General features: G+C 38.5%; 1 protein-coding gene across 2 annotated transcripts in view; it reads left to right on the top strand.

Annotated features, from left to right (window-relative positions):
• The first annotated feature begins 832 nt into the window (after nt 1-832).
• The window catches only part of LOC127810918 (ABC1 family protein YPL109C, mitochondrial-like), a 65,456-nt gene continuing 50,109 nt past the window's right edge, over nt 833-16,179 (top strand). Inside the window, exons 1-2 of one of the 2 annotated variants that reach the window (XM_052350529.1) lie at nt 834-1,133; nt 3,362-3,663. Coding sequence is in view for 1 of the 2 variants with exons in the window: in XM_052350528.1 (XP_052206488.1) it covers nt 1,105-1,133 (29 nt within the window). In the remaining variant the exon portion in view is untranslated. Of the gene's footprint in view, nt 1,134-3,361; nt 3,664-16,179 lie in introns of both variants that reach the window. The other variant, XM_052350528.1, reaches the window with a different exon arrangement.

Here is a 16,179-nt window from a genome sequence, read left to right on the forward strand (position 1 = left end):
TTTGAAATATTTTCAAAATTTGTCTATAATTGAGTCAAAATTAAAAATAAGACATAGATTGCTGAATGCTGACTTGAATTGGAGCCAGCCCTCATACGTGATTTTGTTTTCTTTAAATTATTAAACAGACATGTAGAATAAAATTATTATTTTTTTTAAAAAATAAATCCTATGAATTTGGAATTGGTGCACAAATTTTTACCCCTTTTTTTAATTATTGTTACTTAAAATAAAGAAGAAATTACTTTTTTTTTAAAATAAAAAGAGCACTGTCTTTATGGTTTGTGGTTCAAAGCATTATTTAGTGTATTTTATTTTTAACGTTTAAATTTTTTATTAATTAATAAAAATATATTAAATATAACTTGATATAACTAAAATAAGACAAAGAATTAAGAATGGAGAATATAGATGGTCAAATACATATTTTAGCCATGCATTTGAATATTTTCTTTATTTAAATATTTAATTTTTTTATTATTTCAAAAGACATGCTTAAATTATGTAATTTTAAATTAATTGTATTATTAAATTTTTTATTATTTAAATTATATTCTTGAATTCATTATTTTTAATAAATTTATCTAAATATTTAATTAACTCAAAATTATATAGTTCAAGAGTTGATCGAAACAATAAAAAGGTTTACGAGTGCAGTTGACTAGAAATTAAAAGTTTAGAGGTGTCTTTAAAATAATAAAAAAATTAAATATATAAATAAAAGAAATATATAATTATAAGAATTAAAATATATATTTTGGTATATTATTATGAAAGTAGAAGGGTCGTATTTTTTTCTCACTCGTAATATTGGAGTTAAAAGAATGGCGCCCAAAATCCAACAAAGGTTTTGCTTTGAACCATGCGTCCACTTGTTAGCCCTCTTCTTCGCTTTCCCAAACCTAAACCATAGCTTCAAAGGCATTTGCGGATAATAGCGAATAATCCTTATCGACGGCCGCAGACCACTGTCATGGTCGTTCGAGGATTACCGGCGGTGGCTAGGGTTGCGGGAAACACCGTGGATTACGACGACGAGGAGTTATTGCACCCTGATTGAAAATGCCGGAAAATGTCGTAGGCTACTGCGATTGGTAGACGGCTATGCCCCCAATACGTATCGTCATGTCAAGGTATGTAATTTGTAGCTCGACTAACTGGTCTCAATCTCCCTCTGATTTTGCGCCTTAGTTGAAGTGGGTTGTGTTTTAGTTGAGAGGCATGAACACTTGGTTGTGGTTTCGGTCTCCAGACATTGATGGTTTTTGGACTCTCCCTGGGCATGTGTTAGATACTTGTCTAAGCGTAACCTATTCATTTTCTTTATCTAAAATTGTTAGAACTCATGTTGATAATTTATTTTTTGGCTCAGTATGTTGATAATTTTTTTGATAAGCAAGATATATGTGAAAAGAAAAACGCTTAAATCCTAAAGGAGGTGAACCCAGTACATAAAGAAGGGCTAACCACAGAATGGATAGTCAACCACTAGGCCAGCTCTAAATATGTTATAAATGTCAAAACTACTCAGAAAAGTGAGAGTGTGTTAAAACAAGAGGACTGTGCTCCCTAGTCTAAAAGAAAAGGAAAATAGGTACCAACCAAAAAGAAAAGGAAACGGTAATCGGTTTCTGCTTCTTGCCCCATAAAGCCCTTCTATTTTGCTCTTTCCACAAGCTTCACATCACACAAGAAACGGACAAACTTGCCAAAACCTTACAGTGCCTTGGGGAGAGGGGGATGGGATGGAAATGGATAGAAGAGGTTCTCGTTAGGAGAGATAATAGTAATGGAAATTATGGAATGGCATGGAAATGGATGGAAACGCTATCTATCTATTATCCTCCAAACCTCTACTTTTTATCTCCCTCGAATTGGGCGAGAAAGGATGGAAACCTTAGGACTATTTGAATTTGTGTTTGTTTTCAAAATCATAAAAATGAACGCATGACATTATTGTTTGATTGTGGCTTGTGTTCAAAAAGCTGAACACAAAATCAAAATGACCTCAAAAATATGGGAACACCTAAAAGTTGATTCCATGTTGGTTTCAATTTGTTTTACCATTTTCACTCACTAACAAAACATTTTCTACTTTCACTCTTCATGCATTTTTATAATTACATTTGTAATATATTATATTCATCATTTCATATTAAAATAATAAAATTATTAATTACTGTGAATATATTATATTTTAATAATATAAAGTAGTACATTATATTAAAATAATATAATTATTAATTATTGTTAATGTATTTTAGTATGTATATAATTATATTAAAAGTTAAATTCAAAGATCAAATGATGTTTTGTGTTTTTATTTACATCTTCTTGAAAACTAATAGAAAAAAAAAAAAAAAATCAAATGACTGGTTAAAATTTCAATTTTCTAACTGGAACTGAGGGGAAATTGAATACAAAAATCTGAAAACAGACATTAAAAATGAACACATAAAAACTAATAGCAAATCAAATAGGCCCTTAATTATGTGCTTTTACAACATTAACCTTAATAGTTTTTTAAAAGTTAAAATTTGCTCTTAACGTTATAACACTATCTTTCCATTATAATGTTATTAATTGTTTTTTGTTGTTTAATATCCTTCCATTTCCATTGCTGTCCTAAACAATTAGAAACTTTTCCATTACTTTTTGTACCCTACTCTGCCAAATGAAGAGAACATATTTTTTGTTCCATCCCATTCCGCAACTGACTCTCCCAAACAAAGCCTTAATGATTTTTATCCAAACCATCAAACCTCTAAGCAAGCAAGAGGTCCAAAATGGATTTTGGCATCAAACACTAGACCCTAAATAGAGAGGAGAACAGACTCCGCACCTCCCTATGCCTCAGAAGGTTGTCATCCAAGTTTATTGCTAGATTTGCACATATATCACAATTCCATAACATTTTTGTCTTCTCTTCCTCAAGTTATTCGTTGTGATGATAGACCCTGCCAACTGCACAAAGAATATTGTTCAGGATGGCTCTTGGTTTTCCAAATTGTCAAGATCTCAGGTGTAGCAAATTATTTCTCAGGAGGAGTAGTTACCAACTGTTAATTTTTCTGTTATTTTAGTTGATAGCTGTACACTTTCAGTTACAATATGTAACTGAAACAACTGCCTTAAAGAGTAACTATATAAGCTACTCGAGACTGCTTTGGAGGTTATGGAGTAATAACAAAACTGAATTCCTTTCTCTTCAATTCTCTCCCTAATTTCTCTCTGTTTTCTTTGTCACTTTTCTCTCTTTCTCTCTCATTCTCATTTCTATCTTCAAACAAACCTTAGGTCAGGACTGGTTCCTGACAATTTGGTATCAGAGTTGCTGATCCTTGGTTTGCTGTTGTAAAAGTCGAGTAGAATCGAAATTGTTGGAAGGAGATAATGGTGGAAGGAACGAGAATGAAGCAGTTGGAGGCGCAGATGAGCAGCCTGCAGGCGAGGATGGACATGATGGAGACAGGACTGCGCTAGACTCAAGAAGGAAAGCGTTGGAATCAAGAAGTGATTCAATCTTTGGAGAAGAAGCTAGATGCAACTATGAATGGTCTGGCGAAAAGATTGGATGGATTCTTACGTATGTTTTCTAAGCTGCCACGGGTTAGCATTCGGTCAATTTTCCACCAAGAGACAATGCTGAACCGACCATAACAGGTAATGGATCTCTCCCTAATACCTTTAGATTACCTATAACTGAGGTTAATCCCGGTAATGAATTTGAGAATCCAATTGTTAGTTCTTCTTAGACTCACATTCATACTTCTCTGCCAAAACTGGAAATACCTACATTTGATGGTCATAATCCTAGAATATGGATTAGGCGATGCCAAAAGTTTTTCCAATTCTATAAGGTGCCTGAAACTCAAAAGGTAAACCTAGCTTCCGCCTATCTTAATGATGTGGCTGATGCTTGGTTTCAAGGCTGGTCATGGTTGAAGGCGGATTATATTTGGAGAGAATTTGTCGATGAATTTTGTGAAAGATTTGGTGATCGGAATATGATTGATTTCATTGAGGAATTTAACAAGTTGAAACAACAAGGATCTGTACTGGATTATCAAATCAAGTTTGAAGAATTAAAATCATTGATGATTGTGGCACATCCTACATTAACAGGAGCTTATTTCCTTTCTAGCTTCATCAGTGGATTGAATGAGGAATTAAGGCCTACTATAAAAATGTTGCAGCCTGTGACAGTTAAACAGGCAGCTGAGAAGGCTAAATTGCAAGAATTAACAGTAGAAGCCATCTTTAAGAAGCATCAGATTCCTTACAAAGGAAATAATTTTGGCTGTCATCGGCGTTTGAATAATTTTAGGGCTAATAATCAAGGGGTAACTAAGGGAAATCTCTATCCAAGGGCTCCTCAAGGTCCTAGTATGGTGAGATCTTCCACTTTAAACAGAGAAGACAGCTTGGTTTGTGCTTTAAATGTGGAGAGAAATATAGCCTTGGACATTAATGTAAGAGACAATTGTTGAGAATAGAAGGATTGGATGAAGAAGAAGAAGAAGAAGAAATATCAGAGGAGGCAGAAATGGCTGCTGAGAATGTTCCTGAAACTGAAGATGGAGAAATATCATTGCATGCATTGAAAGGTTGCCCAACTAACAAGATTATTAAGGTGGAAGGATTGGTTGGGAATAGAAAACTGATGGTATTGATTGATAGTGGCAGTATAAGATTATTAAGTTGGAAGGATTGTGTGAAGTCATTTGACTTAGATTAGTTTTTTGTACTTAGTTTTTCCTTATGTAAATCTGTTGGCATGTTTCTCTATTGTAATAAGGAGTTTATTGTATGGCATAGGCTGATCGAAAGTTGGTTAGAAATCCGGTCAGGGGGTCAGTCAGTTATAACCTGACCTGACCTACCCGCCCTTATGGTTTATAAATAGGGGCTGGGAGGGCATGACTATAACATGAAAGCAGTTGGATATCTTGAGAGGGTAAGCGAGCATGTGCTAGGCTGAGAGAAGGGCTATCTTTGTATGTTCTCTCAGGGTATTTTCATCTCTGTATAGTCTACGGTTTTAGACTGTGGGAAAGAGAGGTAGTTCTAGTGCATGTAATCGCCAAAAGCTTTTAAGATAGTGGAGTTTTCATGGTGCCCAATGCAGTTTGGATGTAAATCTCATTTATGAGACTGAACCAAGATAAAATCTTTGATTCTTGTGTGGTTGTGTTGCTGTTTGTGTTCCTGTTCTTGTTGCTATTGTCGTGTGCTGTGTGGCTTATTATTTGAGGGTGTAATCAGAGAGTTCTTGGTGATAGTTAGGCTGTGTATGTGGCGGTCCTAAGTACAACAAATTTATATCAGAGCGCTGGGTATTAGCACCAGTAAACCTATCAAGATTTTTCAAGATTCTCAAGAAACCAAAGTCATCTTTGGTAAGCGATTATGGCGGCGTCATCGGCCACACGATATGATGTAGAGAAGTTCAACGACAGCAATGTTTTAAAAGGTGCTAGTCGGGCGCCAGGCTGGGGCCTAGCTTCTAGGGCGCCTAGGCGGGGCCTAGAAAAATTTGATTTTTTTTTTAATTGGAGAAACTTGCAATAGAAACCTATATCTATATAACCAATAACCTCACTTAATATTTAAAATAACAATAACATATCATGCTATAACTGCAAAATAACTACAAAATAATCAAATTAAAATAATAAAATAGCAAAATAACTTTTGTTTTATAATATAATGAAAACATAAATTATTTTTTGCAAAATAACCAATAACCTCATATAATTTTTTGTTTTCATTCTTCATCATGTAAAAACACATATTATATATAATTAATAATAATTAAAACTAAATATATATCTAATATATAAATAGAACAAAAAAAAAAGAAAAATAGAAACAATGTAACGTAGAGAAAGAGAAACCAATAACCAGAGACTCAAGAGAGAGAGAGGTTACGAAGGAGATGGAGCTCGCTGGCGGCGGAGATGGAGCTTGACGGCGAGGACGCAGCGGCGGCGACGACGACGACGACGACGACGACGACGACGTTCAGGCAGGGAGGAGGACGCAAATGGCATAGAGGTAGTGTTGATGAAGCTTGACGGCGATGATGGAGCTGGAGATAGCGATGTCAGTGAGTACCGGCGAGTCGACGGCGTTGAGGCGACAACGTTGAGGCAAGCGACGGCCTTGGGGTGAGAGGGGGAGAGGCTGAGGGACGAGATTAAGAAATAAAATACCCTAAAGTCGGCTGATATATAAAGCAAAAACTTGGGCAGCCTAGGTAGTGCAGGCTGCCTAGGCGCAGCCGCGGCTGATTAATTGGGCCGGCGACTAAGAGGCCTAACTAAAGCATACTCGGTGCGGCCAGTGGCCGCCTAGGCAGAGTGATTTTTAGAACATTGAGTGGCGGATCAAAATGGAAGCACTGCTGTGCAGTCTTGGATTGGAGATGGCAATCGAACAAGAGGTAACTGTCGAGGGAAGCTCTGAAGGTAAGGATCCTAAAACTATATCTTTAGAGGATAAGGAAATTAACAAGAAAGCGTACAACATGCTTATCTTGAGTCTTGGAGATAAGGTTCTCCGAGAAGTATCAAAATTTAAAACAGCCCTGTAAGTATGGAATAAATTGGAGTCTCTTTACCTAAAGAAGATTTTATCCAGTAGGCTGTATTTGAAGGCCAAATTCTTCACATTTAAGATGCAAGAAAATCAAAGACTTCAAGAACATTTTGATGAATTGAATAAGCTGTGTCTTGACTTAGAGAATATAGGAGTAAACTATGATGATGAAGATAGAGCCCTAGTTCTTTTTTATTCATTGCCTAAGTCTTATGAAAATTTTGTAGATATTCTACAACGCGGCAGGGACAAGCTATCCGTAGAAGATGTAATAGGAGCCCTAAACTCAAAGGAATTGAGAATAAAAATGGATGTAAAATCTACTCCTAGTGATGCCCTAACCGTAAGGTCAAGGAGTGCTAAAAAGGACTCTAAAGGGAATAAGGGGAAGTCTAGATCAAAGTCTAGGAATGGTAAGGCCCTGTTAAATGTTATTATTGCCGGGAGGAGGGGCATATCAAAAGATATTGCCCTAAAAGAAAGAAAGACATGGCTGAAAAGCAATCATCCGATGGTGGAGCAAATCTAGTTGATCTTGGTTATGACAGTTCAGAGGCGTTGACTGTCACTGAAATGGCCGGGAATAATGATTAGGTGATGGATTCGGGCTGTTCATTCCACATGACCCCTAGGAAGTTTTGGCTGCAAAATTATAGAGAAGTCAATGGGGGTAAGGTTTTGCTAGGCAATGACCATGAGTGCAGGGTTGTTGGAGTGGGTGATGTGAGGCTAAGAATGAATGATGGCACTTTTAGGACTCTCATTGTAGTTAGGCATGTGCTCGATCTCAAGAGGAATTTGGTTTCCCTTGGAGAATTGGACAGAAATGGCTTAAAGTTCAAAGGAGAGAGTGGAGCCATAATAGTGACCAAGGGGTCACTTGTCTGCATGAAGGCCAAACTGTAGAATGGCATTTATATCTTGCAAGCCTTTACCTTAAGTTGTGAGGCTACTACAGTGAGTAGGAAATCCCAAGAACTAGAAAAGTTGTGGCATCTAAGGATGTCACACATAAATGAGCAAAGGCTCAAGGAGTTTGCCAAGCAAGGGATTCTTGAAAATAGCCAAGTCTCAGTTTTGTCCAAATGTGAGTCTTGCATTTATGGAAAGGCAGCAAAACTCAGGTTCATTAGGACTGCCACCCACTCATCTAAGGCCCCTCTAGATTACATTCACTAGGATTTGTGGGGGCCAGCCCAAGCCCCAATCCATGGTGGTTCTAGATATTTCCTTTCCATTATAGATGACTATTCTAGAATGTTGTGGGTTTATGTGCTAAAAACTAAGGATCATACTTATGGGACCTTTAGGAATTGGAAGACAATGGTAGAAACTCAAATGGGTAAGAAAATTAAAGCCATTTGGACAGATAATGGGATGGAATTTTGTAATAGGAAATTTAGTGAAATGTGCAATGAAAATGGCACAATTAGGCACTTAACGGTGCTTGGAAACCCCCAACAAAATGGGGTGGCTGAGAGGATGAACCGGGCACTCTTAGATAGTGAACAAAAACGCGGCCTAGGTGGCCGCCTAGGTGGAGTCGAGGCGCTAGGCGGTTGCTGGCCGCCGCGATTATGGCCAAATCGGCCACCTTAGGCGCCGACCCGGCTAATCGGTACTGGGCGGCGCCTAGGCGGCCAAGGCGGACGCCTAGCTGCGTGAATCGCCTGGCCAAGGCGGCCAAATCGGTCGCTTGGGCCGCGTGAAGCATTTAGTATAAATTGATTAGGGTTTTGTTTCCCTTACCCGTTACCCATTTCTCTCATCGATTTCCCCTTCTCTCTCGCGCGCACCGCCACAGACAGTCTATTGCTGAATTGCCGTCACCATCGCCTCTCTCTCGCATGCTGCCACCGTCTCTTGTAGTTGCAGAGTCGCCGTCGGCCCGTCGCCACCGTCTCGTGCTCGCACACCGCCACGCCACACTCTGGTTGTCTCTTACTCTTGCAGCTTCACCTTCTTCACTCGTCGTCGCCATCGTCTCGTGCTCGCTGCTCGCACACCACCACATTCCGCTACTGGTTGTCTCTTGCAGCAGCTTCAGCCTTCATCTTCTTCACTCACCCTCCGGGCCTCCGCCTCCTTCGGTAAGTAGTAGCCAGCAGTAAGCAAGCAGCAAGCAGTAAGCAAGCAGCAGCCTCCTTCAGCTGCTGCTTGCTGTTGCCTCTCCCTCTTTTGTTTTCTTTCTATTTTTCTGTTATTTAAATTTAATTTAGTATTTATATTAATATTTGATTATTTGTTATTCAAATATTTATTAATTATTATTATTATTAATGTATTTAAAAAATTAATATTTGCAACTTGCAAGCTAGCAACAAATGTAGCAAGCTGCCTTTGTTTCTGCTTGTTGTTGCTGGTGCTGCTTGGGCTATTGTTAGTTTTTGGCTCTGTTTGTTAGCTAGTTAGCCTAATTGTCTATTTTAATTCAATCATTCAATGTCAATTTACTCAGGAAAAAAGAAAAAGAAAAAAGGAAGTCATGTCGGATGGAATTGGGAGTACGGAAGCATCGTCTGATGCCGCCTCAGTTCTTAAAAGGAAATCAAATGATGTTGGATGGGAGTATGGAATGTTAATTAATTCAAAGAATATGGATAAAGTTAAATGCAAGTTGTGTGATAAAGTTATGTCTGAAGGAGTTTACAGAGTCAAAGAACACATCGGCCACATTTCCGGAAATGTTTCTGCATGTCCAAAATCTTCTTCGGATGATAAAGCTAAATGCAAGAATGCTATTGCTGAGGCAAAGAGTAAGAAGAAGAATAAGAAGTAGGAGAAAGATATGATGAGATCCTCGGTTAATATTTCTGACATGGGGAAAGGGGTGGATGATGAAGATGAATTGGAAGAGTTAGGGAGCAAAAAAACGCCTCGTACTCTTGGCCCTATAGATAAGTTTGCAAGCTCCATTAGTCCTGAAATTTGTTTGAGTTCGAGAATGACGCAAAGGCAACAAAATATTAGTGAAGCATTGTTTAACGAGAGAACACAGATTGTACAAGGATATTGTGCTAGATGGGTGTACGAAGCTGGTATACCTTTCAATGCTATTGATCATGATAGTTTCAAATTGTTTGTTGAGGCGGTTGGTCAATTTGGTTCAAACCTCCTAGTCAATACCAGTTGAGGGAACCGTTATTAAAGGAAGAGGTTGACAGAATGAAAGACTTACTGAAGAAGCATGAAGAAGAGTGGGCACAAAATGGGTGCTCTATCATGACAGACGCTTGGACAGACAGAAAAAGAAGGAGCATCATGAACCTATGTGTTAATTCTAGCATGGGTATTGCTTTTCTTTCTTCAAAAGAAGCATCAGATGAAGCACATACAAGTGAACTCATATTTGAGTATGTGGACAAGTGCATTGAGCAAGTTGGGCCACAAAATGTCATCCAAGTAGTAACCGACAATGCTGTCAACAATATGGGAGCGGCAAAATTATTGAAGCTGAAGAGGCCAAATATCTTTTGGACATCATGTGCTACTCACACCATCAATTTGATGCTTGAAAGTATTGGAAAAATGCCAAGATATAAGAAAGTCATTGATTAGGCAAAGAGTTTGGCAATCTTTATTTATGCACACCATAAGACCTTGTCCTTAATGAGGTCATTTACGAAGAAGAGAGATATAGTGAGACCGGGAGTCACTAGATTTGCTTCTTCTTTTCTTACTTTGTAGAGTTTGATGGAGAAAAAGGTCCAATTGAGGTCAATGTTTACCAGCTCTGAATGGGAGGAGTGTAAATGGTCAAAGAATGTTAAAGGGAAAGCAACATATGCTACTGTGATGAGCATTGCTTTCTGGAATGGTGTAACTTTATGCCTTAAGGTTTTTGCACCTTTGGTGAAGTTGCTTCGAATTGTTGATGCAGATAGAAAGTCTTCTATGGGTTTTTTATATGGAGAGATTAAGCAAGCAAAGGAAGATATTAAGGAGGCCCTAAATAATCTTGAGAAAAACTATCAGCTTGTTATAGAGATTATTGAAGCAAGGGTGAAAGATAGGCTAGATAGTCCATTGCATTTGGCGGCTTACCTTTTGAATCCCTACTACATTTTCAAGAATAAGACTATATATCTTGATAATAAAGTGATGGATGGGTTTTTTAATTGCGTGGAGATGTTTTATCATGGTGATGATCATTTTGAATTGCAAGGTCATGTCATAAATGTTGAGTTGCCAAAGTATACTCGTAAAGAGGGAGCTTTTGGAAAAGTGTGGGCAGCTTAAGGCTATGCAAAAAATGATGACAATTATAATCCAGGTATAAAATTCCTTTAATCCTTTTCTTAGTTCCTAATGTGTATTAGTGTATAAATTTGTTTATTTTATACTTGTTAACTTATGTAGTTACATGGTGGATGACTTATGGAAATCAAACTCCAAACTTGCAACGAATGGCAACAAGAATGCTCTCGTTAACCAGTAGTTCATCCAGTTGTGAAAGAAATTGGAGCACTTTTGAAGGGGTTAGTGCATATTTTAAAACATTTTTAATATTTTAATGTCATTATCCTTATGAAAATATGAACTATATTTCTTTAATATCAATAACTTATCTATCATTTAAATTGATATTACTTTTATTTTATTTATGTAGATACATACGAAGGAAAGAAATAAACTGGATGTGCATCGATTGAACAATCTTGTCTATGTCCAATTTAATGCAAAACTGATGAACAAGCAAAAGAGGGAGAAGGAAACGAATGTTGATGTGCTACTTGCTAGTGATGCCATCAATGCACAAGGATGGATTGTTGAAGGAGGAGATGATGAAGAAATTGAGCCTGGTACGGGGCTTACTTGGGAAGTGATTGGTGAAGCATCCGGAGCAGACGAGATGCTTCAATCTCGAAGAAGTTCTAGGATGAGAGAGCTTCATGAAGATGATTTTCAATCAGAAGAAGAAGAAGAAGAAGATGAGCAAGAGCTCAATGAATTTGATTTTGAGTCTGATGAAGATCATGTATTGGAAGAATATGGAGAGGAAGAATTCCAATTAGATAGTTAGATACTTAGATTCTTCAAATATGGTTTATGTTGCATTATTGTTACTTTTGTCTTATTAAAGTTTGAACCTAGATTTAACAATTGTTTTCTCATGCTTAATTCTATATTTCACTTGTCATTCCATTATTGTTGTATTATTGGTTTATGTTGCATTATTGATGCTTTTCAACTTTGATTTAATTGAAAATAACATCAAATTACATCACAAAGTAAAAAAAAAAAAAAAAACAACAGTTTTCCTAGGCCTCCTAGGCGCTAGGCCCCAGCCTGGCGCCCGACTAGCGCCTTTTAGAACACTGCTCTTAGAAAGGGTAAGATGCATGTTATTTCATGCACATTAGCCAAAAATTTTCTGGGGTGAAGCAGTGTTCACTGTAGCCCATATCCTTAACAGGACTCCGTCTAAAACCATAGATTTGCAAACCCCCTATGAGAAGTGGACAGGCCATAAGCTTAGTCTTGCCCACCTTAGAGTATTTGGGTGCTTAGCCTATGCTCTTGTGAATCAAGGCAAGCTTGAACCTAGGGCAAAGAAATGTCTCTTTATCGATTACCCAACCGGTGTGAAGGGATATAAACTATGGAACCTTGAACCAGAAGGACCTAGGACCATAATCACAAGGGATGTGACATTTGATGAGACAACTACCATAAATTTAAGCAATAATGAAACCCAAAAGGAGCTAGATGGAAAGAAGGACTCAATGAAGGTAGATATTCATGGAATAGAGTCTGAAATAAATGAAGGAGAGCTTGAACCAGACCTAGACCAAAATGATGAGGTCTAAGAGGAAGAGCAGAATGATGAAACATCTCAATATGAGGAAGAAGAGGCTGATAGTGATGCTAATTCAAGCATTGGAGATTAGTCGAACCCTGGTAGGTATAGTGTGGCTAGGGATAGGCATCCTAGAGTCTGTAGGCCACCTCTAAGGTTTGGCTACTCAGATTTAGTAGCCTATGCTTTAAATAGCGCCTCCGAAGTTTCTGGAGAAGAGCCACAATCTTATGACCAAGCTATAGCATCCAAGGATTTCCAAAAGTGGATAGAAGCCATGAAATCAGAAATATCTTCCCTTTAGAAAAACCAAACTTGGAAATTGGTAGAAAAACCTAAAGGGAAAAGAATTGTAAGCAGTAAATGGCTGTATAAGATAAAAGAAGGGGCTAGTGATAATCCTAAGCCTAGGTATAAAGCTAGGCTAGTTGCTAGGGGGTTTACTCAAGTTCTGGGGGTTGATTTCAATGAAGTTTTCTCCCCAGTCATAAGGCATACCTCAATAAGGGTGTTGCTGGCTATCACTGCTCAATTGGACTTGGAGTTGGAGCAGATGGATGTTACTACAGCTTTCCTTCATGGAGAGTTAGAAATGAAGATATATATGGACCAACCTAGAGGTTTTGAAGTTAAGGATACGGTGGAGAAGGTTTGTTTGCTCAAAAAGTCACTCTATGGGCTCTAACAATCTCCTAGGCAATGGTATCACCGGTTTGATACTGTTATGATAGGTCAAGGATATTCAAGATGCATCCTATGACTGTTGTGTGTATCTTAAACATATATCATCTAGCATTTCTATATATTTACTGCTATATGTGGATGACATGCTTATTGCAAGTCAATCCCTTAGAGAAATTCAGCATCTTAAGCAGATATTAAAGGCTGAGTTTGAAATGAAGGAACTAGGTGAGGCTAGAAAAATTCTAGGGATGGAAATCTCTAGGGATAGATAGCATAGGAGAGTATTCTTATCTCAAAAATCCTATGTAGAAAAGCTGCTCTCTAGGTTTGGTATGGCTGATTCAAAGCCAGTGAGTGTGCCATTTGCACCTTATTTCAAACTATCTTCAAAGCAGTCCCCTAACGAAGAGGTGGAGAGAAAGGAAATGGAGAGAATCCCACACTCAAGTGCACTTGGCAGCCTGATGTGTGGTATGGTTTGTACCCACCCCGACCTAGCTCATGCAATGAGTGTAGTCAGCCGCTTCATGGAAAACCCAGGTAGATCCCATTGGATGGCTGTAAAATGGATGCTTAGATACCTAAGGGGGTATAGCAAAACTGTATTGTCCTATGGTGGAGCTAAGGTAGGAGAAAAACCTAGCATTCTAGGCTTCTCGGATGCAGACTATGCTGTTGATCCTGATAAATGTAGGTCCACAACTAGATGTGTGTTTAAGTTATGGAATTCATCTATTAGTGGGAAGTCTAGTCTCTAACATGTGGTAGCATTATCTACTACCGAGACAGAATATATAGTTGTAGCTGATGCAATTAAAGAGGCTATGTGGCTTAGAGGGCTAGTGGGAGAGCTCCTAGGGTTAGATGTAAAAGTCACTTTGATGTGTGATAGTCAAAGTGCTATACATTTATCAAAGAATCAGACTTACCATGAGAGGACAAAACACATTGACATTCGGTACCACTTTATTAGGGATATAATTGAAAATAAACTTGTTGAACTAACCAAAATTGCAGGTGAGGAAAATGTTGCTGATATGTTTACTAAGGCTGTATCGGTTTCTAAGCTTCAGCAACATATCAAGCTGCTGAACATTGTTCCAGATTAGAATTGAAGGTGGAGCAGGGGTGCAGGGAGCTGAAGTGTAGGTGTGCAGTGAATCTAAATCAAATGGGTGGAGAATTGTGAAGTCATTTGACTTAGATTAGTTTTCTGTACTTAGTTTTTCCTTATGTAAATCTGTTGGCATGTTTCTCTATTGTAATAAGGAGTTTATTATATAGCATAAGCTAATCGGAAGTTGGTTAGAAATCCGGTCAGGGGGTCAGTCAGTTATAACCTAACCTGACCTGCCCACCCTTATAGTTTATAAATAGGGGCTGGGAGGGCACAATTGTAACATGAAAGCAGTTGGATATCTTGAGAGGGTAAGCGAGTATGTGCTAGGTTGAGAGAAAGGTTATCTTTGTATGTTCTCTCGGGGTATTTTCATCTCTGTATAGTCTAGGGTTTTAGACTATGGGAAAGAGAGGTAGTTCTAGTGCATGTAATCGCTAAAAGCTTTCAAGATAGTGGAGTTTTCATGGCGCCCAAGGCAGTCTGGATGTAGGTCTCATTTATGAGACTGAACTAGGATAAAATTCTTGATTCTTGTGTGGTTGTGTTGTTGTTTGTGTTCCCGTTCTTGTTGCTATTGTAATACCCTAAGAGCCTAGAAAATGGTAGTATATATCAAGGATAAATAAGGAAGGATACAACACCAGCTGGATACTTTTTGGGCTGAATGTAAGCAAATAATTCTGGGGTTAAGCGTGCTTGAGTTGGGGAAGCTCAATGATGGGTGACCCCTTGGGAAGTTCGTGTAGGCCTATCAAGGGTAAGTTGTTCCGGTCCTTCCTATCGCTTGATACGGGATGTTATAGGTGGTATCAGAGCCGACCCTTGGTGAAGGCGGTCCAATGAGGGCGTGGAGTGGCGCCGGGGCTCGAGGACCTGTACAAGGAGCGGCTTCTGGCAGGCTTCTAGGATGGCAGCCCCTAAGGGGAGAAGATCTGAGACCAGTTGTAAGGTCGCATGACGAGGACGTCATGTGCTCAAGGAGGGGAGAATGTAATACCCCAAGAGCCCAGAAAAAGGGTAATATATATCGAGGATAAGTAAGTAATGAAACAATACCAGTTGGATAGGGGAGACTGTAATACTCCAAGAGCCCAGAAAATGGTAATATATATCGAGGATAAGTAAGGAAGGAAACAATACCAGTTGGATACCTCTTGGGCTGAATGTAGGCAAAAAACTCCGGGGTTAAGCGTGCTTGAACTAAGAAAACTCAAGGATGGGTGACCCCCTAGGAAGTTTGCGTAGGCTCATTAGAGTAAGTTATTTCACCTGTAACATCCCGCATCGAATGATAGGAAGGACCGGAACAACTTACTCTGATGGGCCTACGCAAATTTCCCAGGGGGTCACCCATCCTTGAGCTTCCTCAGCTCAAACATGCTTAACCCCGGAGTTCTTTGCCTACATTCAGCCTAAAAAGGTATCTAGCTGGTATTGTTTCCTTCCTTACTTATTCTCGATATATACTACCATTTTCTGGACTCTTGGGATATTACAGCTATTGTTGTGTGCTGTGTGGCTTATTATTTGGGGGTGTAATCAGAGAGTTCTATGTGATAGTTAGGCTGTGTATGTGTGTAAAATATCAGAAATCCTAGAAGAGGAGATCGATTAAAGAGAAAAGAGATAATCGAACAAGAGAAAAGAAAATAGAACTAACTTCGTAATTCAGATTTCAAAATGAATCAATCTTACAAACAAATAGATAGCTTTGCTGTTTATATAGAGAACTAGCTAAAGCTTTACAGCAACACACTAATAAACACGCTAAGGCAGCCTAAAGACAAACAACAAACAACAAGCTACCAAGCTACAATATAAACCACTGCCACTGAATACAAAATGCTTTAACATTCCCCCTCAATTAGAACTCTTTTGAATCATAAGCTGCTCACAAGATGTTCTAACATTCCCCCTCAATGAGGACTCTTCTGAACTGCCACCCTTGTGTACCGGAGAAAATGTTAAGCCAAGT

Source organism: Diospyros lotus, chromosome 10 (genome assembly GCF_014633365.1).
Source record: "Diospyros lotus cultivar Yz01 chromosome 10, ASM1463336v1, whole genome shotgun sequence".
NCBI classification, from domain to species: domain Eukaryota; kingdom Viridiplantae; phylum Streptophyta; class Magnoliopsida; order Ericales; family Ebenaceae; genus Diospyros; species Diospyros lotus.